Below are 25,699 nucleotides of genomic sequence, written 5' to 3'. Positions count from 1 at the left end.
GGTTTCGTCCATTGAGCGCGGCGTTCAGCGATTCTGTGTCGTTAGAAGAACAGTTTGCATGCCAGCTATGCGTCGGGTCAGTGGCCATGTATTAATTGATCAACGCTGAATGGGAGGCCTAGAGCTTGGCCCTATCACAAAATACCCACTTGCTTGCTTGCGCTTTCAACAATAAACATGCTACAGTTGTGCATGTCATCATCACCCAGTCATAATAGCCAGCAGAGAACGCTGACTTCCCACTTTACACGTCAATCGATGCGGAACAACACGCTCATGAGCTCGCTCTATCAAAACGCCCACTCGCGCCCGCGCTTCAAACCGTAAGGAAATCTTCAATCTAGGCAAGAAACATCTCCCTCCCACCCCTCTAAATCTCCGCCTGATCCCGAATCCTCCTCAAAAGCGGCTGACTCTCCCCCTCCGCCCCCTCCGGCTTCGGATACGGCAACCACCTAAACTCGCCCTCCCGCACGCGACTCACCCTCCAAGTCCCCTCCCGCTGCGCATCCTGGAAAAACTCCTGGTTCTCCTCGAAGGCCCGGCCGCCGGTCTCGGGCGAGTAGAGGTAGGTCCAGACGCCCGCGAAGAGGTTCGTGGCGGCGAAGATGAGGTAGAGCCAGAATTTGAGGTTGTTGAACATGAGCGGGGTGAGGAGGGTTATGGTGAAGTTGGCGAGGCCCCAGATTATTACGCTGACGGCTGTGCCTTGGGCGCGGGCGGCGGTGGGGTAGATTTCGGTGGGGATGAGCCTGTGGAGAGGGGGGTGGGATGTTAGTTGGGTTGGGTTTGGGGAGGGGTGGGGGAGGGGGTGGGCTTACCATACTGGTGTGAGCCATCCGATTCCAAAGGCTCCTGTTGCGATGAAGAGGACGACGATTCCCGGGACGGCGACGGCGTTGGTGTGGATTTTCAGGTCGTCGGCGTGGACGGCGAGGCCTCCGAAGACGGCGAGCAGCAGGAAGCAGATTGTCAGGGTGCCGGATCCGAAGAGCATGATTGTTCGTCTTCCGAGGGCGTCGATGAGCAGCCAGGCGAAGGTCATCAGAATGAGATATGAGACGTAGTTGCCTTGGGTTAGGTACTCGGATGTCCGCACGCCGTAGCCTAGGAGTTCGAAGATTTGGGGTCCGTAGACGGAGACGGCTGGGTGGGATGGTCAGTTAACAGCAAGAACTCAGGAAGATACAGGATCATACGCACCGCCATAACCCGTCAACGCCTGATTCACCTGCCCCATAATCGTCAACATAGTCGGATGAAACTGCGCGTGGCCCGGCGTAAACATCTCCCAATACCCAATCTTATGCCCGCTCTCCTCCCTGCTCGCCTCAACAAGGTCCTCGCACTTCTGCTTGGCCTCCTCATCCGCCAAAAACTGCTTCAACGACGCCGTCGCCTTCTCCTGCCGATCGTGGAACACCAACCACCGCGGCGACTCCGGCAACGCCCCGATGAACAGCATCAGGACGACCGGATAGATCTGCATGGCGATGATGGGGATCCTCCACGCCCATTCGTTGCGTTTGCCTAGCTGCACCGTTACGGCGAGGTTTATCGCGAACGCCATGTTCAGGCCGAAGATGTTCGCTTGGAATTCCTGCGCGAGAGCCTTGCCGCGTGCGTCGTCACTCGATAATTCGGAACTGTACACCGGCACGACGGAGTCTACACCCCCCACGCCCAGGCCCATCACGACCCGCCCGACGTACATCACCGCCAGAGCGCCCTGGCTGTACCCTAACCCGGAGACGAACATAATGAGGTTCCCCAGAGACGCCATGGCGAGGCAGCCGAACAGAGCGGGTTTCCGCCCGAAGCGGTCGGCGAACCAGGAGAAGAAGACGGCGCCCACGGAGCAGCCTAGGTAGTAGACGGCGACGATGAGGCCGACTTGGGGCGAGTCCGAGGCGATGCCCATGGTGGCGAGGTAGTTTTTGTTGGTGTTGATGAGGGACATCATGCCTGTCGGAACATTAGGACTTTGCATGTGAGGGTTCTGGAATTGGGTGGTAGGTTACCTTGATCGTAGCCATACAAGGCTATCGCCGAGGAGGAGAAGGCGACGACCTGGGCATTGGTGAAGATGATAAGCAAGTTGTTTCCCTCCTGTGGATTGGTTCCTGACTTACCTGCATCTTCTTATCCTGAAAGAAATTGAGGACTCCCATCTTGACCCACACCTCTACCCCAATGCCCAGAAACCAGGATCTGTTGTCGTCGTGGAGTGAAGTTCGATGTCGGGAAAAAGTGGGGCAAGATCTCTCTTCTCCACGATCCAGATGAGATTCAGATCTTGTACCACCAACCCTCACTCTTTCTTCTTCTACTTGCCTTGTGTTTGGTAAGTGAACGAAGCCAGAAATAAGAGATGTGGCGGTGCAAGACAACAGCAATAAAAAGGAAAGAGCTCTCTGCTCCTCTCTCGTATCCACCTTTGACGGACATGAGAAAGTCTAAATCTCACACGTGGACTGGTGACGTGCGGGTTGCGGTCGGTGTGTGCCAACCTCCTCATTCTCTCGCCTGCTCTTGAGGCGAGCTTGTCTAGCTGCGGGTTGCGCACGATAAGGCATTTTGTGGGGGTTGGGGGAGATTTACTTCCGGGTTGTATTATAGGGAATGGTTTGGGGAGGAAATGAGTGGAGGTGTGCAAGTGAATGAATTCTCCAGTCGGTTGGTGTTTTTCGAACAGTGGGGGTGCATATCTGGATGATCACAAGCAAGGAAAGAGAGCGAAAAAGAGGTAATAGGGAAGATTGAAATCTAGAATTGAGCTGCCTCTTTCATTACATTGCATTAATCCATGCTCTTGCTCTGATAATTCAATCAGTACTTCCAAGGCCCATTCTCCTTCGCCCACTGCTCGTAAGAAATCAGCTCCGACCCAGGCACCAACCACTTGTCATGCTCCTTTTGATTCTTCTCCTCTCCCGGACCATAGTACGAGTAATTCCCCACCAACAGAATAGTCTCGAGCAGCTCTTCTCGAATATTCTCAGGCAAGAACGAAGCGAAGACTTGACCCGGGAGAATCTTGAAGACGACCTCCTGACCAGCCTCGTTGCTGAGGGCGGCCACGACTTTCTTCGGGGTCGTCCAGGTTGACACGGCGTGGACGTGGACGCCGTTGGCTTTGAATTCCGCTTCGAAGACGGCGAGGACGTACTTGCCCAGATCTCGGCGAGGCTCGATGAGTGGCCAGGCGATGTCGTCTGATGGGAATGGCATGGCGAGAGTTGGCTTCCCTTCAACGACGTTGACCATGGTCTTGGCGAAGTCGATGAACATGGCTGGCATGACGTACGACGAGATCATGTCGCCCTTGTTGGCTTCGGCGTATTCTGCAACCTGTGCTTTGGAATCGAAGTGGTCGACATGCTTCAGCTCGCCCTTCGTGAGCTTCTCGGCGTATGGCAGGCTGGAGAAGACGAAGTGGTGGACATTCTCAGCCTTGGCGGCATCGAAGATGTTTTTGCCTTGTCGGATCTCTCGCTGCTTGTCCAGGATCGACCAAAAGTCTGTAACGCCGAAGACACCATACGAGCCTTTGACGGCTTTCTTGAGAGATTCGAGGTCATCGAGCTCTCCTTGAACCACTTCGACGCCTTTGGAGGCCAATGCTTTGGACTTCCCGCTGGAGGGATCTCGAGAGATACCCCTCAAATCGTATTTGGCTGCGAGTTCTGGATGAGCAAGGACGACATCAATGACGGAGCCGCCCTGCTTGCCGGTGGCACCAAAGATGGTGAGGATCTTCTTGACCGACATGTTGTTGGAAGTTGTTCTTGGGGTTGGAGGCGGGGAGATATTGATCAGATGGTTGCAGTAAAGTTTTTGTGAAGCTTCTGACTGCGGATTGCGGATTGGGTTGCGATGTTGATGTTCCTGGCTTAGGAGACAGATGAGAGACCATTTTATAGAAGGCTTCCAAGGCGACCAGTGCCTAAGTAACGTCTACCCTCTGCCATCTGCAATAGCCCTAGGTGACGATTAATGTTTTAGCTCGCTTTACAATTCGAAAGCAAGGTCCGGCTTAGCAAGTAGACGATACTGCAAGCAGAGGCCCGGCTGGTGGCGTTACGCATGCATGTAGCGAATACTCTGCTCAAGACCGGCAATCATCGAATCATCGTCAGTTGGGACTGTTCAAAATGGTTTGACAGAGCCGTGGCGTTCTCATGGAGACCTTGGCTCGCAGTCGCTTTCGGTGTTGGAGCTCACCCTCAAGAGCGAACTTGCTGACTACTGCCCCCGGCTGTAAAGGGCACGTCTGCGCACGGACTCGGTAGAAGGCCGGCTCGCGCTCTTCCAATGAGCGAATCCCCCGCCGCCTCCTCAGAATCCTTCAGTGTTCAGCCGCCGGAGAGATTCAAAGCGCTTGGAGGTTTGCAGCGACCTCAAGCTAGTCAGGCTTAGATAATAACGTTTTGCGCCAGTCAAGATGTATCACCTTCGAGAGGCGACGTCCATGATCGAGACCAGTCTTTCTGCAATGTCCACGGCGAACCCCTCATCGTTGATAGCGCGGTTGTCCTCGACCAACTGAACATCGGTATTTTGAAGTCCATTCTTGATCGTGGAAAAGATTGCCTCGTCGGCCTGAGCGTCATAGAATGGAGAATCTGGAGTCGCAATCATGGAGACACCACCCTTTGGCAGCACAACCTGGACTTTGGCTGTATCGCTCGCAGCAGATTTGATCTTCTGCACGATGAACTCTCCGATCTGTTTACACTCTTCTGGAGAGGTTCGCATGAGGGTTACTGTCGGGTTGTGTTCGTAGAGCTTTCGATCTCTGTACTTCTCTGGAACGGTGCCCTTTGGCCCGAAGTTGACCTGGAGCACTGTTAGCACAAGAAAAGATTTGGATCCTCGACGACATAGTACCATGTCTGTTGCGCCGACGCTGATAATGCACGGTATGCCCGCCTTCAACGTGGCTTCAAGTCGATGCTCTCCTGCACTCATGACGCCTCCAGAGAGATAGTCGCAAATCTCGGTCGTCGTTACATCCAGCACGGCATCAAGTTCACCTTGCTCGACTAGTCTTTCCATGGCTTTCCCGCCGTGGCCAGTGCAATGGAAGACGAAGCATTCGATCTCGTACTTGCCTTCAAGGTGCTCTCGTATCTTGTCAACGCATGGAGTGGTGACACCAAACATTGTCAATCCGACACGTTTGCGCTGCTTGGAGCCGCTTGAAGTCGCCGCCTCAGATTTTGATCGAGTTTCATAAGCCTGCGCCATGCCTACAATTGCCCCCGCAGCATTGGACAAGATTGTCTTCAACAAGCTATTGGTACCAGCAATATCGACAACAGAATAGGTCAAGGTGATGTCTGTCTCTCCAACGATAGGTCCAGTGTCGCCCGATGCGGCAGTGCTAACAATAAGCTTCGGAAAGCCAATTGGTAGTACGTCTTTCATAACTCCAGAAGAAAGGGAAGTGCCTCCGGTGCCTCCTGCGCTGATCACACCGTGGATAGCTTGTGAGGGTTCATCCTTTTCCTTTTGGAGCGCTTCTTTCAGCCAGTTCGACGCGCAGGTAATCATGTGCTTGATAACATCGCCTCGAGACAGCTTATTTACATCTTGTGACGAGTCCGGAGAATACTTCGAGGTCAAAGTGTCCTGTGAGACGGTGATCGCTTCGTGTTGAACTGGAGAACGGCCGGCGTCCACCAATGTGACTTTGCAATCTTTGCCGCCGAGTTGGACTATCTGTGCTCTCAAGTAGAGCAACTCGTCAAGTTTAGACTTTGACAGGCAAGTCAGTAAACCTTCCAATGCAAGGCTAGGCGTTTGGGTTGTTTGAACTCACGTCGCACGTCCCAAAGATGACTATATGCATGGTCGGTTGCACTCTCTGGACGCTCTTAGTGATTTGAACCCGGTTCAATGGTGTTGGTCAGTCGAGCTTGAGAAGCAGAACGTCAGAACCGAGAGCTCCTGGAGCTGTGGATGTACTGCAGGTACACACACATTGCGTCACGGCTCCTCCATGGGTCCAGTCCACTGCACTCGCCAATCATCCGATGTTCCATTTGACAAACAACAAAACTTTTCCACAAGCCATCGTTTGGTGCTGAACGTTTTGCGAGACGTAAAGGACTGATTGAAGGATATCCGACGCTTGGCTGCTCTTTCCCAAACGTACTTTCCATTCTGCCAGAATGGGTCCTCCAACAGATCGGCAGAAAATCCTCGATGGCCTGAGACAACAAATCAAAGATGGGAAACCCATCGTTGGTGCAGGAGCCGGTTTGTGAGTGAGCACATTCGATATCGAATGCCATCTGACTGTAAACCAGGTATCGGACTTTCCGCAAAGTTCATTGAGCAAGGCGGAGGAGATCTGATCATCATCTACAATTCTGGCCGGTTTCGAATGGCAGGTCGTGGCTCGCTCGCAGGACTGATGCCTTACTCAAACGCGAATGATGTGGTCGTTGATATGGCCAAGGAAGTCATTCCGGTGGTGAAGCAGACTCCCGTACTTGCTGGCGTGTGTGGGACAGACCCTTTCAAAGACATCCCGCGATTCTTGAAGCAGCTGAAAGACCTGGGCTTTGCTGGAGTGCAGAACTTTCCGACTGTAGGGTTGATCGATGGTTCCTTTCGCGCGAACCTGGAGGAGACTGGCATGGGTTATGATCTGGAAGTCGAGTGCATCAAACTGGCGCACGAGGAGGACATGCTGACCACGCCGTACGTCTTCTCACCGGAAGATGCAACGAAGATGGCAAAGGCTGGAGCGGATGTCGTGGTGGCACACATGGGTCTGACCTCGTCGGGCTCAATCGGTGCGAAGACTGGCAAGAGTCTCGACGACTGTGTGCGGGAGGTGCAGGCGATCCGCGATGCTGCGACTCAAGTCAACAAGGACATCATCGTCCTATGCCATGGAGGTCCGATTGCAGCTCCAGACGACGCCAAATACGTGAAAGACAAAGTGAGCGGCGTGCATGGCTTCTTTGGAGCGAGCTCGATGGAGCGACTGCCGGTCGAACAGGCCATCACGAACATTACCCGCGAGTTCAAGGGTATCTCGGTGAAACAGTGATGGGCTGAGCAGTCAGGGCAGGAAAGGACCTTTCAAATACTTCTCATTAGAAAGAGATGATACTCTGTTGTATGTCTCCTGAACGTGAGTATCGTGCTCTCATCCACGCTTGTCAGCGCGTCTCCATCGTACACATCGAATGAGTTGAAGGCAGCCGTATGGTCCTGAAGAGACAATTTTGTCGTGAGTATTTTTGAAATGGTCATGTTCATGTCGAGAAATAAGAAGAAAAGGAGATGGACGACGCGCGAGACGCGCCAACACGGCCTCGGGAGCCCACTTCACCTCGTCTCTTGCATCCTCCACCACAACCACACTCCCTGGACATGAACAATGCCCTCTGGCGAATCCTCGCGCACGGGAGCCAAATACTCCAAATCGCCTCCCCACAACAATAATGGCTACCTCGACGCCTTCCTGCGCTTCGCCCGCAAGACACACGCCGCGGACTACATCGGCTTGAGCATCCTAGTGGTTGGAGAGTTACTGCTCAAGTTGTTTGGAGAGCCCTTCCATGCGCAATTCCGTTTGGATGATCCGAGGATTCAGCATCCGCATGCTGAGGTCGAGCGGGTGTCGGTTGGTATGTCTTCAGAACGTCTGCGAGAAGACGACATTCGCTGACAGTATCCGTACAGTTTGGCTCATGGTGTACGCCGCCGCCCTCCCCATCGTAGTCCTGATAATCTGGGCGATAGCCCTCCGACCCTCCCTCCACGCCACCCACGTAACATTCCTCGGCCTCGTCATCGCCGTGATCACCACTTCGTTCCTCACCGATCTGTTCAAAGATGCCATAGGAAGGCCGAGACCTGACTTGATTGCGCGCTGCAAGCCAGAGTCTGGGACACCAAAGAATGAGATGGTTACCATTGATGTTTGTACGGAGACGAATCATCATGTATTGCATGACGGTTGGAGGTCATATCCTAGCGGGCACAGCTCGTTTGCGTTTGCGGGTTTGGGATGGACAGCGCTGTTGCTTGCGAGCCAGACGCATGTCCTGAGACCGCGAGCGAATATGACTGTGGTGCTGCTCTGCTTAGTGCCGCTGCTAGGCGCAGCGCTCATTGCCATATCGCGTCTGGAAGATTACAGGCACGATGTCTTTGACGTGGTGTCGGGATCCCTCTTAGGAATGGCCATAACTTACTTCAACTGGCGACGCTACTACCCAAGTCTGCTTAGCAGTACATGCCATGAGCCATACTCGCTCCCGAATGGCGATGGACGTACAAGCCCCAACAGTGGCTTCCAACGGATTCGAGACGAAGAAGAGGGCTACGTACGCGAATCTGCGCGCTACGACGAACGTAGTTACTAATGTAACTTGCAGGAGCTCTCTCCGGTGCCTTGAATACATTCATTGTCTATTTCCGATCCAGGCTGCTGTACAGTGTATGCTGTCGAATGAACAAGCACGTTATGGACGAGACCACGGTTAATACCAACACCACCGTCCACACGCCTCGCAGCGCTGCAATGTACGACTCAATCACCCCAGTTTTCCACGCATCAGGCAGATACTTGATCTCCTCGGGGTTGTCTCTAATCCTTCTGATCCTGTGTGCGGCATCTGGTCGATCTCCAAACTTCTCATAGAGGAACGACTTCAGGAGGTTCTGGAAGACGGTACTGGCTATCGTGACGCCAATCGTTGACCCGGTGGAGCGGAATGCGTAGCTCGCTGACGTGATGACTGCTTGGTATTTGTGGTCGACGGCAGAAATCAGGGCCAGCAGAGTGACTGTCAGCATGGAGCCATATCCAAGGCCTCCAACGAAAAGAAAGATGTATGGTTCTGCCAGCGACACATGTTCGTCGAAGAATGCGAGAATGAGTGCCGTGCCAGTGATGGACAAGCACTGAGCACCGACCTGCCACCACCAGTACTTGCCGCTCCAGCGCATGTAAATGCCTGCGAGCAGAGATCCCAGTGACATCCCAGCTGCTTGAGGGATGAACTGCGTGCCAGCTTCTGTTGCTGAGACTCCGCGGACGACTTGAAAGAAGATAGGGCCGTAGTACAGGAGGCCAAATACGCTCTGCAGAAATGTCAGCATCACATCAAATTTCAAAAGCTTATCGTTCATCGTACCATCGTCATAAACCAATTGGTCAGAAGTGCCGCCGTGACAGATCGATTGAGCAACAGGCGAACCGGAATGACAGGCTCCGGAGCAATCTTGTCCTCGACGTAGACGAAGATCAGCAGGAAGACGAAGCTGAGCGGTATTGGGACGTAGACCAGAGGGTGGTTCCAGGGAACGATGTTTCCGCCAGAGTTTAAGCCAAGCAGTAAGAGGACCAATGCTGACACGAGGGTGAATGCGCCTAGGAAGTCGACACGCTTGATCTTTGCCGTGTCGGTCTCCTTGACAGGGACGTTGACCATGATTATGGCGAGAATGCCGCCTACGACAATAAATGGAATTTGGATGAGAAAGGCATATCTCCAGCCGAGTCTGTCGTTGATGACTACGAGTAAATTGTCAGCGTCAACACGAGCGCACATCAGACACTTAAAACTTACATCCTCCATAAACACCTCCCAGCCCCATCCCTGCTCCGAAGACAATGTTCGATATCCCTTGCCATACGCCGCGCTTGCGGAGGGGGACGAGGTCCGAGGCAATGAACACGCTGACGGTGTTTAAGCACCCGCCACCCGATCCTGCTACGATACGGCCCAGAACCATCATCCAGTCCTGCTTCGCCAGTCCGCAGAGAAGGGTACCGATTGAAAAGAAGGTCACAGCGAAAACCAGGCCGGCACGACGGCCGTAGATGTCTGTCAGCTTGCCCGATAGTGGTTGGCAGGCAGCGTTGGCGAGGACTGTAGAGGAGTTAGATCTGATCGTTCTGAATGGAAAGTATTAAATTTGATTCGATTGACTTACGATATCCTGATGCTATCCAAGAGAATGATGTTCCCGAATTGAAGCTCGAACTAATGGGTCCAGAAAGCGTCGCTACGACCGTGGAATCTGTGGGTATCGACTCAGTGATCATGAACACTACATGTATGTCTCTTCACTGCACAGACCTAAGGCCGCAAAGAACGTTATGAGCCAGAGACTGCCCATTGTAAGTAACAGCTTCTTCGTAGACGGCTCCTCGGCCAGTGGAACCGTGCCAGCCTCATGTTCGCGTCTCTCCTGCTCGGCCTGGGCATCGAGGTTCTCCTGCTCTGTCGGATGGCCATTGGCATTATTCAGCAGCGGAGAGCGTTCGTCGACAGGCTCTGGAGCGACGACACTCAGGCTGTCCTTTTTCGGCGGCATCTTGGTAGACCGTCGAAACTGGTCGTGAGGCGATGAAGTGAATGTTGACGTGATGTCGTTGTTGAGGTGTGAATCCTTGTCAGCGCCTGCTGACTCAAAATCTTCCTGCCGAAATCCGCCGTGATCTTTAGCGCTTAGTTTCCTTCCATCACGACATAAACCACTCGCGAAAAGAGACGTTCTGGAGATTGAGAAAGAGATTCGAAGTGAAGAGCAGATCGAGTGATAGTGTTGGAAGAATCGACAGGATCTACAAACACAAACTCCTTCTGCACCACGCCAGAGACGCCTCATTGTCGCCATTGGCCTATCTCGCCCAGCAAAGTCCACAATGGCATCGTTTGGCCGTCCACAACGCCATTCCAATATCTCCTCCTCGCTACTACCAAAAAAAGACACTCTTTACTGCGCCGGCCGGTCGCCGCAACTCGTTGGCCACCCTCCTTGGGTCTAGCCATGATCCTTTTCGCTTTACTGGAACTCCTTGCACCCTCCAAGCTTAACACACGACAAGCAGATCTGAAGTTTCGTCCGCTCCAACAAACGAATGGCTAACACAACGCCCAAGTCTCGCTTTTCGATCATGAGATGCCCGCAAAGTGGAATGGATCCGGCCCTTCGAACTCGACGATGGTAGGAAAATCGTCTCCGCCCAAGAATACCGTCTGTCCAGTCAAATGGCAAGCGTTAAGGTCGATCCAGACTAGCATTCGCTCCAGCAGGCCGTTGAGTCCCAGAGTCGATAGACCACCTCGCATCTTGAGCATCATCTGCAAGCCTTTCATGTGCGCGGCAAACACCTCTGAATCCCCAAAGATAGATTCATACGCGGCAATCTTAGCTACAGCCATGATAACCGCGTCGGTGACTGCTTTCTTGGGGTCTGTCAATGCCGAATTGATCTCTGAGAGCGCTCGTGCCTTAAGTGCGAGTAGATCGATCAGTGATGCTTTGTGAGGATTCACGATGCAGTAGTGTGAGGCTCCCATAAGCAGGACCGCATACATGGTTGAAGCTTCGGTCATGCAAAGAGGAAAGAGCTCCCTTCGGAGAAGGCCTTTTTGATTTGGACCATCGACATCAGCAATGTCCACGGCGATGTTTTGAATGTCTTGTCAAGTTAGCTTGTGCATAGACCAAAGCGAGGCGCTCGACTTACAATGTGCGAAGATGGGGGCAATTTCTGGCTTGTAATCCACTGGGAACGACCAAAACGGGTCTTCCGCTCCATTGTCCGCGATCCTTGGTATCTTCACAAGAGCTTTCGAACTGTCACTGGAATCTGAAGATGTCGACGACTCTACACTGGGGCTCTTCCGGGTCTTCACAGCTGGAGCCTTCTTCTCCGCGGCGCCGTTCGCTCGAGGCTTCTTACGAACCTGGACGTCTCGATGGATGTACGGCTTGACTGTCCAAGATTGAAGGTCCATGCCGTTGAGAGTGCTGGATTTGGCATGCTGTACCCTTGTCACATGGGCTCTGACAATACGCTTCGCTGCACCTCTGCCCTTGGCGGCCTCGGACTGCGTAATAGGAACAAAGACGAATGGCTCATGCATGGAGCCATTGGTCTTTGGTGCGGCATCGTTCGTTCCTTTGCCACTGAGAAGGGCATCGCGACTGTTGACGACCAACATCTTAATATATGAATGACGACCTTCCTCGGCGGTTAGGGCGGATCCTGCTGTGCCTCCCAGCCGCGGAGTCTGGAGACGGTGCGGCGTTTGACGGACTCAGGAAGGTGTACGAAAAGGCTCAATACTTGATGAAGAATAAGAATGATGGTGGTAATAGCAAAGGCAACACACGAACTACAGAGAAGCTGACACTGTGCCGGTCAACGTACTCGAACGAAGGAGGTCTGCTGTCAGCAGAGAATGTTATCCCCACCAATGCAGCTGCTTGCTATGATTCGTGGCCTTGACGAGTTCGAAGGAGCGAACTAAACTCTGGGGAGTATTCGCAGTTCCAGAAACGGCTACAATCAGCGTCGAAGAAACGGTGGAGGGGTCGAGACTGACTACGGCCTCACCTCACTCAAATACATATGTACGGCTTTCGAAATTCGCCACGACAAAGCAGCTTCGCCAGCAGGGAAGACAAGCAGTTCTCTGCAGCTGACTGCGATAAAAGAGCGCGTTGGCGTAGTGGGCCATTTCGATCCTGCACCGGCAGTAGCAGCAAACTGCCTACTACCAGCCCTGCTCCTCTTGCTCGCTAACCTACCGCAATAGGAAGTCCACTGCCTCCTGCGATCATAGCGTCCAAGCCTGAACATGGGCACACTACTATATATCCTTGAGCCGGCCGAGGACCACCTTGCTGGCCTCGCAGCAGCCAAAGATGAACCAGGTCTCAAGGTTACGCTACCTTTGCCCGTTCCGCATAGCTCGCCATGATTCGTCGGAACGAGCAAGTGTAATGGCTCCAAGTGGCAATAGACTGCCTTGTGCAGAACGGTTCTCGTGACGGATGATGGTTATGTCCCGTGGGCTGTATGCACTCGGCGGTCTTACAGATGTCCTCCCCGACTGCACAGCCTGTTGGCTTGGTACACATCCTTCGCAGTCCTGTCGCCTGACACTGACGGCTGTCGTGCTGCCACTAAATCCTCATGGTCACCCGCATTCGAGGTAGCCACATACGACCAACGCCTTCCATTTACAGGGAATTCTTGCGTGGAAAGGAAGCAACCACCGGCGAGCCGACGGCATTACCGAATCCGCGTATGCACTGAAGGACTCATCCTTCGGCCACTGGGATCAATTGGTATTGGCATTGGCCTCTTTTGGCCAGCAGAGGGGTGGACGGTCACACTGCGCCGCAGCCACAAGAGTCGACTCAGGAGGCAACCGACGCTGGATCTCTCGCATCCCATCACAGCAACAAGAAGAACGGACGTAACGACAAGAAACGGACTTGCTATCCCCATCACTCGCCCGACGACTTCGGCCTCTAGCTCACGCTCCAGGACCAACGACACAGAAAACATGTCACTTCGAGGAAAAGTCGCTCTTGTCACAGGAGGTGGCAAGAGTCTTCCGGCCGACAGCGCCAGGAAGTTGGCCAGAGAGGGTGCTGCGCTGGCTCTTCACTACAACACGGCGAAGACAAGAGATCAAGCCCTCCTATTCCGTGACGAGCTTCGAAGAACATATGCCGGCATCAGAGTTAGCATGCACTACGGTGACTTGAGCTCCGCTGCTGCTGTCGAAGACTTGTTCAGCGAAGTCGTTGCTGAACATCGTAAGATCGATCTGGTTGTGTAAGTGGAAGCGAGAATGTGATCCTCGAGGTTGAAGCTCACGATCAAACAGGAACACGGCTGGCGTCGTTCTGAACAACGAGAAGCTGTTCACGTACTCCGTCTTTGTCGATGGGCAGAAGAACAAGTGGGCCGATCGATGTGCTGAGGCTCAGAGGATACAGGCTTCATCATGTGAGCGTGGCAGAGTTCACAATGCCCCTCTCAAGCCCCTTTCGCTGAATACTGTTCGTCCCTCGTAGGACCGCGGTTACCGCCATTCACGCCCACACAAGGGGTCGATGGTCCCTGACACTGGAACATCTACATTGACGATGAGAACGCGGAAGTCCAAAGCGGGCGAAGAGTTTCTATGTCGTCCCAGGCCATCGACTCCAAGCAGCCATTCGATGGACTGGACTCCACGATGATACCGCCTGTGGCAAAGGCCGTGCTGCCCAAGGCGAATGAGCAACGTTCCATCGTCGGCCGAAGCTTTAGCCGCAGCTTCGAAGCAGGACTCAAGAACGTTTGCTCTCCATCAGCATTCCCTCGGAGAGATTGACGCCGAGATTCTGACGACAAGACGAGGTGGTGAACGAAAGGAAGGGGGAGGATAGTTAATGACATGATCAAACTGACAGCATTTGGATTCGTGGTTGACGAATCTTGCTATTGCTTGCTGGTTGCATTACTTGGAGGGCTGGCAACGACCATGACGGCGTTTCATTCTAGCACCGCGAATATCGACAAGGGATGACATTTCGAACCTTTCCAATCTCAAGGCACATCTCAACTAATGCAGCCAGTCCCTGCGTGCGATTCTCTGCATTCAACCACCACGCATCTCAGCAGCATCTCATCGGACATATCTCCTATCGCCACGCGTGGTGCATTGTCAGGCTAATCGATAAGGAGGCGCAGAGACGACCTGGTCACCGTCAGGGAAAGCCTTGCAAGCGCAGCCGAACATCCTCCATCCCCGAGCCAAAGAATTCGATGCCGAAGTTCCACTTCGACACCTGGCCAATGACCAGAGGCCACATCGTGTTAGGCGAGACAGCCCGCCAGTGCCGTCACCACTAGCAAGAGCACGGAAGACGAGCGGTCACATCGTGCATTATCCTCACTTCCTGACATTCTCAAGCTAAAGGACGGAACACATCGTTGACACCACCAAAGCCTTCGATATTATCCCACGCACGAGGCAATATGCTCAACCACATGGCAAGCGAGAAGCAGGCAATATATCGTCCTTCCAGACGAACAACCCCGCAGATATCCCGATGCCCGCCCTGCCCCAATATCTCACAAACGACACCGTCCTACCCTCCCCCCGTCCTTAACACACGCACCACCTCCGCATGGTTGTTCGCTCGGTCCAGAACCGAGTCTGTACCATGGTGGAACTGTTCGAATCAACAGCCTTCAAAATGAGCAATGCCGTAACTGTCGAAGCGGATGCATTTGCCGTAGTAGTCGTCGTGGATTTGCCGAATGGGCACGGCAGTCCGGCGAATGTCTCGATCTTTGTATGTGTGTGGAAGAGAGAGAGCCTATAGTCTTGCAAGATTACCGGCATGGGGCCTCCCGTCTTGACCCCCGCTCGTTGACGGTGGGTTTCATGTAGTGAGACTCCACGCGATTGCAGGAGCGGACTTAGCACATGTAGAAGAGACTTGTATGTTTCTGATATCTAGCTATGGTAGACGACCGGGCCCGACCAACGGGGAGAAGAATTCTTTCTTTGCCTTCTTCTTCAAACGCTTGAGCAAGAATAAGGTACCCCGTCACACCAGACTTTGTGGTCTTCATGAAAGGATCCCCTCCATCGCCTGGAACAGGCGCACCACCCCGACCCCGGTGACGAAGATGTCCAGCCCCCTCGATCTCGGCTCCCTTTTCGACTCGCTCCAGGACGAACCCGACGTCAATCGAGGACCCTTGGTCGATAAAGTGGTCTGGGTGTTCATATCCATCTCCATAATCATCGTCGCGCTGCGCTTCTGGACGAAATGGCGGACGACGAACCGGTTGTACATTGACGATGGGTTGATGCTGATGGCTTTGCTTGTCGGGATCACGCATTCGGCGATTATAACGAGAGCCGTGAGTACGGGATTCGGGAGGCATATCATTTATTTGACGTTGGAGGAGGTGCAGAAGACGATGTGAGTGCTTTCATATAGTCTCCCTCGCAAAAACCAGCCAGCGAGAGATGTAGAAGCTGATCCAAGAACTTGTTTTTGACAGGAAATTCGGCATCCTCTCCCTCATGTTCGACATCCTCTCGCCCACCATCGGCCGCATAAGTTTCGCCTACACGCTCCTCATGATCACGCGCTCCGACCCGCGCACCAAGACCTGGCCGATCTGGATGTTCATCGTGCTGCAAGTCCTCGTCAACTTCGTCGGCATCACCCTCTTCTACGTCCAATGCGGATCGCACTCGAACGTCTATTGGAACGTCATGGAGCAGGTGAGTTATCACGATTATTGCTGGTCGCCCAAGATCCAGACGCGGTATGGATACTTCATGGGCGCGTTCAATGTCGTGACGGATGCGTTTCTGGCGGTTTTCCCGGCGTTGTTGATTGAGCAGACGAGGCTTTCGAGGAAGACGAAGATTGGGTTGTGGTGTTTGCTTGGGTTGAGTGCTTTTGCTATGATTGCGGCGGTGGTGAAGACGTACGAAGCCAAGATGCTCAGTAAAGTGACGGACTATACGTATAACCTCTGCTTCTGTAAGTCGGACTGAGGATTGTGAGATGTATGGAGGCTGACAAGGCTGATCAGATGTTATCTGGGTATCTGTCGAGCTCAACATCGTTATCGTCACAGCGTCTATCCCGCTTTTACGGCCATTGTTCAAGAGCAAGAAGAGACATGAAGGAAGACCGCCCAATGAACTTGGTGATGTTCATCTTGGATCGGTGACGTCGTTCGGGAAGAATGTCTCTCGAATGCACACCCCACAGCATACGAGCACATCCAGCTTGGACAACATAGTCCATTACGACGATACTGCCGGTGTGGATAGCGCTGGAATAGTGGTGACGAGAGAGGTGCAGGTGTCCTACGAGACTAAAGATGCCCCAAACGTGCACGCTGCCCTGGTTGGCCTGTTGCAGGGAGAAATCGCGAATCCGCGGCTGGCGCGAGGGTAACAGTGGCCATGTACGAATATCGTAACGAGGATGACATGAATTGAACTGTACACCACACTGTCCACTGCTGATGATTTGTGCTTGAAGCTCCATTAGAGCGTTGCCCAAGGGGCCTATGAAAGCACTTAGCTAGTACGCTTTCTTCGAGGACGGGAAATACTTCTCCATAGACGCTGCTAAAACGCATGTCTTTGACCATAGCCCACCGTTGCACCGTTGTACCACGCAAAGCCATGACATTCGTGATTCATCCAAGTCCTGCCCAAGGCTCTTGCCAACTCGCAGCGCCATGATGATTCATACCCAAAACGCCTCGCTAAAGTCTTCGATTGCTGAATGTTCGTGTGTTCTGCTGCTCGGTGCTCTTCGACTGCTTGCTTGCTTGCTTGCTTGCTCGACTCGCTGCTGCCGCTGTGCACCATCAATGCACGATCAAGACCTGCACTTACCGATGAACTGCGAGTCCTGCAGCAGAAGAAGGCTATGAGAAGAGGGCGCTCAATCTTCTTCTGGCTCTTCGTGAGTGTAGTTCCACTTCGTACGAGCCTGGTCCTTGGTCATTGCCTTGCCAGAGCCTGTGAAGCCGACTGTTGTGAAGAAGAAGTACGGTCAGTAACATCTCTGAGACCACATAATGATATCATGCTCACCCTTTGCATTTGGCAAGTCTGGGGTGCGGAACTGGCTCTCCTTGTTCACCATCTTCGCCGAGCTGCCAACGGGCTTCTTGGGGCCTGTCTTCTGCCAATCCTTCCAGCTGTTCTTGGTCTTCTCCAGCGTGCGGCCGCCCTTGAGCTTCTTTGGTGCTGGTGGCATGCGCGTTGGTCCGTCGCTGACCTTGCTTGGCTCGCGCTTTTGAACTAGGGAAGGATCGATAGAGGGCGCAGCTGAAATGACTGCGCCGTTCTGTACGGTAGTGGGCGGAGGTGGAGGTGGGATTGCCGCAGTAGCTGGAGCGGATGGAGGTGGTGGAGGACCTTCTGCTTTGCGCTTCTTGTTCTCGACAGCGCGCACCTCGTGCTTGCGCTTGTTCTCTCTGTCAGGGTAGCCCGTGAATTTGACAGAGTACACAGGGTCAGCAGAGCTTCCTGTCTTGCCCACAATCGTCGCTGCATACCACTGCTTGTCGACAGAGTATTTGGCCATGACGGAGTCTCCGGTGTTGAAGTTCTGGACGCGAGTCTCGTCTGGTGGGGGCGGTGGTGCGGCTTCCTCCGAAGTCTTGCGGAACTTAGGGTGCTTGCTCATGTCGTACTTGGGTGCAGGTCCGTCAGCGGGTGGGGGTGGGGGTGGTGCAGACGTCTTGGCGGCGATGCGAGACTTGAGGTCGGCGATCGACTCCTCCAAGTTGGCCTTCATCTCCAGCGAGTCGGCATCGTTGGGGTCGGCAACGAGTGCCTCGTTGACCAGCCAGTCCAAGTCATTTTGAGACGTAGCGAGCTCTTCCTTGAGCTCTGCGAGGGTGCTCATGGTGCGTTTAGCAGCAGCAATGACTGGCGAGAGTGGTGCGATACTTGCTGTGCAGGGGAAAAGTGGGCGTCGCGGTGGGTTGCAGTGCGCGTTGCTGTCGCGGGGTGTGGTGTAGAAGTTGAAAGTGAGAGAGAGTTTGGAGATTCGGTCTCAGCCGGGTTCACGCTAGGCTCGATCTGTGATTATGTTCCCACGTGACAAGCCACAAACAAAGATGATGCCAACCGTGGTCCTATTCAAACCCATGCGACAAACCCGCCCACTGCACACACAAACGCATGACGTCGCCATCTGACAACTGCATACGAAGAGTCACTGCGTCCACCTGCAAAGGATCCCTTCCATCTGGGGACGATCTGCCTGAGCTTGGCGTTCTTGCGGACTTCAGCACCGGAGTCGGCTTTATTTTGGCTGAGACTTGATTATCAATCCAACCTACTGCGCCTTTCCAGCAGCATCGACTGACGGTGCGTTCTGCGACTGCCAGCACTCCTTGGCTCCATCATTGTCGGGTGCACCAATGACAGCAGCGCCCATCCACAATCTCTGACCACCGCCCCCCGTCCATTGTTGCGTCCAGGCCGCAGCGTCGTGGTCCACGAGAACGAGAGTACTGCTGGACCCTGACCGCGGTGAGCGGTGCGCGAAAGATCAGCTCCTCCGGGCAGAGCCGCCTCGCCCAGTTGTTTCCACCCCAGCAGCGCCGCCGTCATACTCCTCCTCCTCTCGAGTCTTTCTCTGCCTGGCTGACGTCTTCTTTCAACACACCACCCTCTCGCCACCGAGCTGGCCTAGAGACTGCAGCTTGGTTCCAGGCCACGAGAACAGGTGAGCCGATCCTCTTCGTCTGCCCTGCATACCCCGCCAGGCCCATCTGCCTCACCCCGTAGCGTGGTCAGATCATCCCGCACACACACTTGTCTTCCGCGCACCCCAATTCTTTCAGCCTCTCCTGACCTATCTCTCTATCAATGCCCTTTCTATACGCCCACTGACACCATGTTCGTAGCACGCCCATAACAACCGGCGGCACAATTCATGGCCGGTCCGTTACTGAAGTCCAACCAGACAGTGAATTCCTACCTCTCTCGAAACCAACAAGATCTCCTTTTGGCCGCCTTGGAGTCGCAGTCAGCCATCAAACCCTCCACGAAGCGATCCAACTCCGAAAACATGAGCGTGACCAACGAGAACGCGCTCTTCATGAGCCCGCAGAACGCCGAGCTCGACAATCTCAATGTCGACTATACACCCGATCTCGACTATTTGGATGGCGACAGCTTTGATTTCGAGAACGCCGACCTTGGAGGTGAGATGATCGGTGCACTTCCGGGCAGTGGCGGCGACAGCCGCGAGGATCTCACCATGAATGGCGACGGTCACGAGAAGAGGAAGAGTCCGGACGAGAACGGCGATAGCGAGACTGGAGATGCAAAGAGGTATGCACGTCGAAGACGAGACTATTGTCACAGCATACTGACATACTTCAGACAAGAGACTCAAGAAGGTGAGAAGGGTGCCAAGAAGCCGGGCAGAAAGCCGCTCACCAGCGAGCCAACAACGGTCAGTGATGGAGAGTCATCATTGCTGAGGTCTAACTGACAATTGATATCAGAAACGCAAAGCGCAAAACCGAGCTGCGCAACGTGCGTTCCGTGAGCGCAAAGAGAAGCATTTGAAAGATCTCGAGACCAAAGTCGCCGAGCTCACCAAGACACAAGAAGCTGATAAGCACGAAAACGGCTTGCTGAAGGCCCAAGTCGAGCGTCTGCAAGTCGAGTTGCGAGAGTATCGTAAGAGGCTTTCATTGAACTCTGGAGTAAGCCGTTCGCCACCTCTCAGCGCGACGGGCCAGCATCGCAGCAACAGCAATCCATCATCATATGGTGGTAACTTTCAATTCGACTTCCCCAAATTTGGCGCTTTGCCAGGCAGTCAAATATTTGGCAACCAGAGCAATGCCAATGGTGTTGTTACACGAGATAGTGCCACGCCTCCAACACAGTCGCCGACCACGAACGGCAGTCTTGGTCAACAGACGCAGTCGCAGAATTCGCGCCAGAACAGCCTCGGTCGGAGCCTGAGTCCTACTAGTGGTAACGCGTCCAATGCGGACAGTCCTGCCCAAGCCGCCCACCTCAACTCAAACTTCGCTGCATACAGCACCAACAACAACATGCACGGCTTCGCATCGACTCTACCTCAGATGAACGGAGCTGGCGATCCATTTGGCGATCTCTTTAGTCCAAGCATTCTCAAGAGCGCCAGCGTTGATGGTTATTTCCCTGACCCTCAATCAGGCGACTCGCCTTCCAATCAACTGCAGAATGGAGATGCCGGCGGCGACAGCACGTCTGGCCTCAACCGTGTATTCCAGTTCAATGGCGGCAGCAATGCCAGCGATAGCACATCGCCAAGCGCCAGTTCCTCAAGCCAATGGAATGGCAACGGTGCTAACAGCTCTTGTGGCACATCTCCGGAGCCTTCGCACGGTAGTCCTGCCAACAAAGAGAAGCCGTCTGAGAGTTTCTGCGAGAAGATCAATCCGAAGAGGCAGCAACAGTCAAACTTGTCTCAGCAGACTAATTTCAACTCCAACAACCAGACTGGATTGAATGCCATGTTCGGTTTGCCCAACACCGATTTCTCCTCCATGGGCAGCTTTGACCCCGTCCTGTTTGGAGACTACAGAGACAGCAACGATGCAATTGTCGGCAACGGCGATTTCTCTGGAGGATTCTTCGACGAAGCACTCAATTCGCAACCGTTCGATTATGGATCACCAAGTAACCTGTTTGGTATCTTGCAGTCACCCCAGCAGACCAATGCCTCCATCAATGCGAACGTCAACTCGTCAGGAGCAGCCCCAAGCAAGCACCTAATGGCAGAGGTAGAGAAGACGTGCGCTGGTGGTGATGACGACTATGGTCTTCCAAACACGCAGTCCAAGAAGACGGAGGTCAACGGCAAACTGATTAGCTGCAACAACATCTGGAACCAACTCCAGTCGAACCCCGACTTCCAGGAGGGCAAGTTCGACCTAGACGGTCTCTGCTCAGAGCTCCGTGCGAAGGCTCGATGCTCTGAGTCTGGTGTCATGGTCGATCAAGATCATGTTGACGCTGCGCTGCGTAAGCTGGGTAAGAAAGACGACAAGGGAAAGGCCCCTGATATGCCTTCGTTGATGTTTGAGCAAGAGAGCTGGTGAGTGAGTAAACACGTCTTTGGATTGAATCTGTGAGGCTAACCTTTGGGAATAGGGACAATGTGTTGAGAAAGTTACAGAATGGTCAGGCGTAGGCCCAGAAAAACAGTTGGAGATGAAACAATACTTGATTGAAAATGGAAAGCATCTACGATGAGGAGTCTGGTAGGGACAAACGACAATGATGGGAGGCTGTCACGGAAGGGGGTTTCTTTATGACACGACTTGCTACACTATCGACACGAAAATACGGGTCAAGGCGTTTGGGAAGGAGTTCGGCAGTGAGTGAAGCTTTAGATACTCAGAGGCACTCTTCGTTGAGTGAGCCCGGCAGGCGGAAATGCTGTATGTTACGGATGAGCAACAACGACTATCCTCTCTTTACCCTGATTCTGAATCATCCATTGTCCCCGACAATGTCTCCCTAGCCCCCTCGTCAATGCTCCCCAGGAAGCCGGCAAGGAATGCATGCTGTCCGAACCTTGTTGGCCCATGCACAGACCCCACACATCTCGACGACAGCTCACGGATTCTCACGACAAGCCCGTCTTTCTTCAGTGAAAACACAGCAAACGCGGCGCAAATCTCTGTGAAACTTCGTTACATTACGGCCTTGCTAACGTGGGACGTTGTTTCACGTCATCAGTCACTAATGCAACACACCTAGGAGCCGCCCTCCCTTTGCGCACGCACGCAGCCCAACAGGCCTCCTGTGCCTTTCTGTGGGAGATGTCTCGACCTCACCACGTCCTTGGCGTTTGCCATCGTGAACTACAATCTCCAGCTCCGTTGGACAGATGGCTTCCCCATTGCAGCGGCCTGTTAATCCTCACCATCCCCTCCGTCACAACCCTCACGCCCGTGCTGGCATTCCAGACCATAAAGATCTATGTATCTCCTCTTCCTCTTTATTTCCCTCTCCACGCTCCTCTCGTCTCACTCTGTGTTTCTCTTCATGACAGTCCATGAGTCTGTCTTTGCACGCTGGGCACTTCGCACACTCTTTGGTCAAAGCTTTTGTCGCAGGGTCTCGCTGTCGCTTTGGCAGCAGCAACTTCACCGACACCACCACCAGCGAGAGGTGAGTCTTGGCTTTCACATGTCTGCCTGACCCTGTTTGTCTTCACTTGCGCGCGAGACACGCCGTTTGCGCTGCCGCCTTGGGTTGCGTCATTAGCCACTTCACTTCACTTCACTTCCGGCGAACTCGCTCGCTTACACTTCTCTTGACAGGCTCGCACTTCTTCCGTCGAACAACACCGACGAAGCGAGTGACATGCCCCCGAGGAGGATGAGAGTTAAGAGAGAGCCTCTTCCTGTCGAAGAAGACGAGCACGACGATCTTCTTCAAACACCAGCCAACCTAAACACCATGACCAACATGACCAATATGCCTATGAGAGCTGCCAGCGTGATGTCGAACGCCACTGCTGGTGCGAACGGCGACGTCGACATGGCCGATTCCAACACCACCAACGGCGCTCACGACACCACCACCACTGCGGGCGTTCACGCTCTAGGCGATCACAGCCGTCAACTTATCCAGGCAATCCAGATGCTGGAGGCCCTGAACGTCGATGCCACACTGCCCTCTTTACCCAAGTTTGTCGTCATCGGAGATCAGTCTGCTGGAAAGAGCTCTATCATCGAAGCTGTCTCAGAGATCACTCTGCCACGCAGTGCGGGCACTTGCACTAGATGCCCGTTCCGGATCACCACCACGGCGGCAAAGGACGGGCAGGAGTGGACCTGCAATGTGTCGCTGCAAATCAGATACAGCTACAATCCACACCTTCGGGCCAACAAGAGTGGTGAATCATTCAACGGCTGGTCTGAGAACAAGGACACCCTCAGCCTGCCATTCGCCAACGTCACTGACAAGGCTCAACTCGAAATCATCCTCCGTCGTGCACAATTTGCCCTCCTGAACCCGGACAAGAATTACACCCAATTCTTGAACTCCAACGTGGATTTCAACGGAGAGGACAGCGACAGCCAGACTGTCAGATTCTCTCCAAATGTCATCAGCCTCGAAATCACCGCCCCAGGTCTTCCAGATTTGTCGTTTTACGACTTGCCAGGCGCGATCAATACTTTGGGAGACGAGAATGACCAGTACTTGGTCGACTTTGTTGAGCGTCTCCTGAAGTGCTATGTTCGCGAGGACAAAGCTCTCATACTTCTTGCTTGCGCCGCCAATCAGGATCTGGAAACATCCACGGCATTCCGCTACCTTCGCGAGTGTCGGGCCAGCTACCGCACTATGGGTGTCCTCACCAAGCCGGATCTCATAGACCTGACTCCAGCGCGTGTCAAATACCTCCAGAATTTGCTCTCAGGCAACAAGAACCACCATCATCTCGACAACAAGTGGTATGTCACCCGACAGCTTTCGCAGAGAGAGCTCGACCAGCAGACGAGCTATGAGGCAGGGCGAAACCTGGAGAAGGACTTCTTCTCGGGCGAGCCTTGGTCTACCGAGTTAGCTGGCTATGCTTCACGCTTTGGTGTTCCAAATCTCCAGGCTGCGCTCTCACGCAAATTGGTTCAACACATCTTGGGCGACCTTCCCGAAATCGTGGAGCGTGTTCAGACGAGGCTTTTCGAGATCAACGCGCAACTTGCCATGTTCCCCGAGCAAGACGCTGCTCCTGGAATCAGCGTAGCTGTGGACATCGAGAAGGTGAACAAGTCCCTGTACGACCAACTCAATGCAGACAGTCTGCGCAGCAGCATGCGCAAGGACTACCGTGATATCTTCCGGAAGCTTTCGAAGAGGCTTCAGGATCTGAAGCCGAAGGTGAAGATGACTACCCCAGGCTACCAAAAGCCGAGCATCTCGGTGGAGAGCAGCGATGAGGAAGAGTCTCCCTCCAAGATGCATCGAACCATGAACGGCCGTGCCATGAGTGTCGTCAACACGCCCAATCGATCCAGCAGACCACCCCGACGCACTCCTGCCAGTACTCCCAACTCGCAGACTTCTGAGAACTTCGCCGTCTTTCGCCTGGACGATGTGAGAGCCAAATTCGACGCAGCACCTGGAGCTGATCTTCAGGCTCAAGCGTCCGAGTCTGTCGTCCGAGGTTTGATCTTGGACACACTTGTTGGCTGGCCAAGCAGCACCGATAGTAAGAACACCATATCCCGCAAGACTTTGACTGATGCTAACCTGTCTATCACAGCTGCGATCAAGAACATACGACAAGTCTTCATCGAAATGCTAGACAGCGCAGTCGCATCTGCACTTGCCAAGAGACAGAAGACCGAGCTCTACAACAAGGTGGTAGAGATCACTCACGCGCTCTTCGAAGAGCTGTTCCAGAATGTGGAGGGCTTTATCCATGAGCTCATCGCTGCCGAGACTCATCGTCCCATCACGTACAACTCCGGCCTGAAGCAGCAGAAGGCCGTTCGCAACGCCGAGTACCACCAGCTGCGCCGCGAGCAGCGTGTCGCCGAGCACTATGAGATGCTCGAAACTCAAGGTCATCGCATGGTGTCTCAGGCCGACCAAAAGAAGAAGGCGGCAGACGTTGCGTGGGTCACCGCTACGTTAGGCGGCGATGAGTACGAGAGAGAGGTAGACGCACTGGCTACTCCCATAGCCTACTACGACATCGCTGCGACCCAGCTTGTGGATAGCATCGCCAAACTCTTCGAAGCTGGACTCATGCACGCCTACGAGGGACGCATCCATCGCAAGCTGATGGAGGAGCTTCGTACTACCGATGCGGCGTATTGTGCTCAGCTGCTGGCCGAGGATCCAGAGCGTGAGGCACAGAGAGCTGAACTCATGGGGGAGAAGATGAAGTTGGAGCAGGCGCTTGCGGAGCTCAATCGTCTGCCAGCGAACCACCTCCCTAACTGAGGGAGTGTAGGGCGTGTTGTCGGTCAACGATTTTGAAGAGCGTGGAGCAAGACCGCATTGCTTGAACTGAACGGAGATGGACATCGAATGCTTGGAGAGAGATGGCGTTTAGGTGCTTTGGCCTCAGATGTCCGGCTACAGGCGTATTGCTGGCTTGCACTGGGCAGCTCGCCCAGATTTATAGTCGTCATAAATTGGTAAAGTGAAAGTTGTCATTCACAAAAAACATGTACAGTCAAGTGACGCTCGGACCACATCGCTCGCTGTTGCCCTTTTGGGACAGTGAGGAATCCTTTCCACCGAACCAGCCACGAGCCAGGGCATTTCCGTCACTGTCTCACACTATCCCAGTCTGCGTACATGACCACACCCCATCGACATATGCAGCTTAC

The 25,699-nt window shown here is 53.8% G+C and overlaps 12 protein-coding genes across 12 annotated transcripts; 6 read left to right on the top strand and 6 right to left on the bottom strand.

The window, feature by feature from the left end:
* Positions 1 to 370: 370 nt before the first annotated feature.
* M409DRAFT_16871 (uncharacterized protein) lies at positions 371 to 2,171 on the bottom strand (the record flags this gene model as incomplete). Its single annotated transcript, XM_033803797.1, has 5 exons — positions 371 to 752; positions 822 to 1,146; positions 1,204 to 1,965; positions 2,022 to 2,070; positions 2,133 to 2,171. 5 exons carry the CDS (start codon positions 2,169 to 2,171, stop codon positions 371 to 373), a joined length of 1,557 nt encoding a protein of 518 aa, XP_033673805.1.
* A 658-nt stretch (positions 2,172 to 2,829) lies between these two features.
* On the bottom strand, positions 2,830 to 3,771 carry M409DRAFT_49426 (uncharacterized protein; the record flags this gene model as incomplete). Its single annotated transcript, XM_033811240.1, has 1 exon — positions 2,830 to 3,771. The coding sequence occupies one exon, from the start codon at positions 3,769 to 3,771 to the stop codon at positions 2,830 to 2,832; it is 942 nt and encodes a 313-aa protein (XP_033673804.1).
* A 678-nt stretch (positions 3,772 to 4,449) lies between these two features.
* Positions 4,450 to 5,854, bottom strand: M409DRAFT_62571 (uncharacterized protein; the record flags this gene model as incomplete). Its single annotated transcript, XM_033815237.1, has 3 exons — positions 4,450 to 4,839; positions 4,891 to 5,760; positions 5,825 to 5,854. The coding sequence occupies 3 exons, from the start codon at positions 5,852 to 5,854 to the stop codon at positions 4,450 to 4,452; spliced, it is 1,290 nt and encodes a 429-aa protein (XP_033673803.1).
* Positions 5,855 to 6,176: 322 nt separating this feature from the next.
* Positions 6,177 to 7,066, top strand: M409DRAFT_62570 (uncharacterized protein; the record flags this gene model as incomplete). Its single annotated transcript, XM_033815236.1, has 2 exons — positions 6,177 to 6,264; positions 6,315 to 7,066. The coding sequence occupies 2 exons, from the start codon at positions 6,177 to 6,179 to the stop codon at positions 7,064 to 7,066; spliced, it is 840 nt and encodes a 279-aa protein (XP_033673802.1).
* A 333-nt stretch (positions 7,067 to 7,399) lies between these two features.
* Positions 7,400 to 8,390, top strand: M409DRAFT_16867 (uncharacterized protein; the record flags this gene model as incomplete). The annotated part of the gene is made up of 2 exons (XM_033803796.1): positions 7,400 to 7,649; positions 7,705 to 8,390. 2 exons carry the CDS (start codon positions 7,400 to 7,402, stop codon positions 8,388 to 8,390), a joined length of 936 nt encoding a protein of 311 aa, XP_033673801.1.
* Positions 8,391 to 8,436: 46 nt separating this feature from the next.
* Positions 8,437 to 10,350, bottom strand: M409DRAFT_62568 (uncharacterized protein; the record flags this gene model as incomplete). The annotated part of the gene is made up of 5 exons (XM_033815235.1): positions 8,437 to 9,111; positions 9,165 to 9,544; positions 9,600 to 9,902; positions 9,967 to 10,053; positions 10,113 to 10,350. The coding sequence occupies 5 exons, from the start codon at positions 10,348 to 10,350 to the stop codon at positions 8,437 to 8,439; spliced, it is 1,683 nt and encodes a 560-aa protein (XP_033673800.1).
* Positions 10,351 to 10,931: 581 nt separating this feature from the next.
* Positions 10,932 to 11,987, bottom strand: M409DRAFT_49422 (uncharacterized protein; the record flags this gene model as incomplete). The annotated part of the gene is made up of 2 exons (XM_033811239.1): positions 10,932 to 11,461; positions 11,510 to 11,987. The coding sequence occupies 2 exons, from the start codon at positions 11,985 to 11,987 to the stop codon at positions 10,932 to 10,934; spliced, it is 1,008 nt and encodes a 335-aa protein (XP_033673799.1).
* A 1,353-nt stretch (positions 11,988 to 13,340) lies between these two features.
* M409DRAFT_16864 (uncharacterized protein) lies at positions 13,341 to 13,857 on the top strand (the record flags this gene model as incomplete). Its single annotated transcript, XM_033803795.1, has 2 exons — positions 13,341 to 13,615; positions 13,668 to 13,857. 2 exons carry the CDS (start codon positions 13,341 to 13,343, stop codon positions 13,855 to 13,857), a joined length of 465 nt encoding a protein of 154 aa, XP_033673798.1.
* Positions 13,858 to 15,466: 1,609 nt separating this feature from the next.
* On the top strand, positions 15,467 to 16,761 carry M409DRAFT_16863 (uncharacterized protein; the record flags this gene model as incomplete). Its single annotated transcript, XM_033803794.1, has 3 exons — positions 15,467 to 15,765; positions 15,848 to 16,338; positions 16,391 to 16,761. The coding sequence occupies 3 exons, from the start codon at positions 15,467 to 15,469 to the stop codon at positions 16,759 to 16,761; spliced, it is 1,161 nt and encodes a 386-aa protein (XP_033673797.1).
* Positions 16,762 to 17,259: 498 nt separating this feature from the next.
* On the bottom strand, positions 17,260 to 18,231 carry M409DRAFT_62565 (uncharacterized protein; the record flags this gene model as incomplete). Its single annotated transcript, XM_033815234.1, has 2 exons — positions 17,260 to 17,348; positions 17,412 to 18,231. 2 exons carry the CDS (start codon positions 18,229 to 18,231, stop codon positions 17,260 to 17,262), a joined length of 909 nt encoding a protein of 302 aa, XP_033673796.1.
* Positions 18,232 to 19,404: 1,173 nt separating this feature from the next.
* M409DRAFT_49418 (uncharacterized protein) lies at positions 19,405 to 21,439 on the top strand (the record flags this gene model as incomplete). The annotated part of the gene is made up of 3 exons (XM_033811238.1): positions 19,405 to 19,670; positions 19,722 to 19,794; positions 19,847 to 21,439. The coding sequence occupies 3 exons, from the start codon at positions 19,405 to 19,407 to the stop codon at positions 21,437 to 21,439; spliced, it is 1,932 nt and encodes a 643-aa protein (XP_033673795.1).
* Positions 21,440 to 22,850: 1,411 nt separating this feature from the next.
* On the top strand, positions 22,851 to 25,307 carry M409DRAFT_62563 (uncharacterized protein; the record flags this gene model as incomplete). The annotated part of the gene is made up of 2 exons (XM_033815233.1): positions 22,851 to 24,567; positions 24,622 to 25,307. The coding sequence occupies 2 exons, from the start codon at positions 22,851 to 22,853 to the stop codon at positions 25,305 to 25,307; spliced, it is 2,403 nt and encodes an 800-aa protein (XP_033673794.1).
* Between the last annotated feature and the right edge of the window lie 392 nt (positions 25,308 to 25,699).

Source organism: Zasmidium cellare, assembly GCF_010093935.1.
Source record: "Zasmidium cellare ATCC 36951 unplaced genomic scaffold M409scaffold_2, whole genome shotgun sequence".
Classification (NCBI taxonomy): Eukaryota; Fungi; Ascomycota; class Dothideomycetes; order Mycosphaerellales; family Mycosphaerellaceae; genus Zasmidium; species Zasmidium cellare.
Note: the sequence above shows the minus strand (reverse complement) of the source record. Positions and strands in the feature narration are given on the sequence as shown.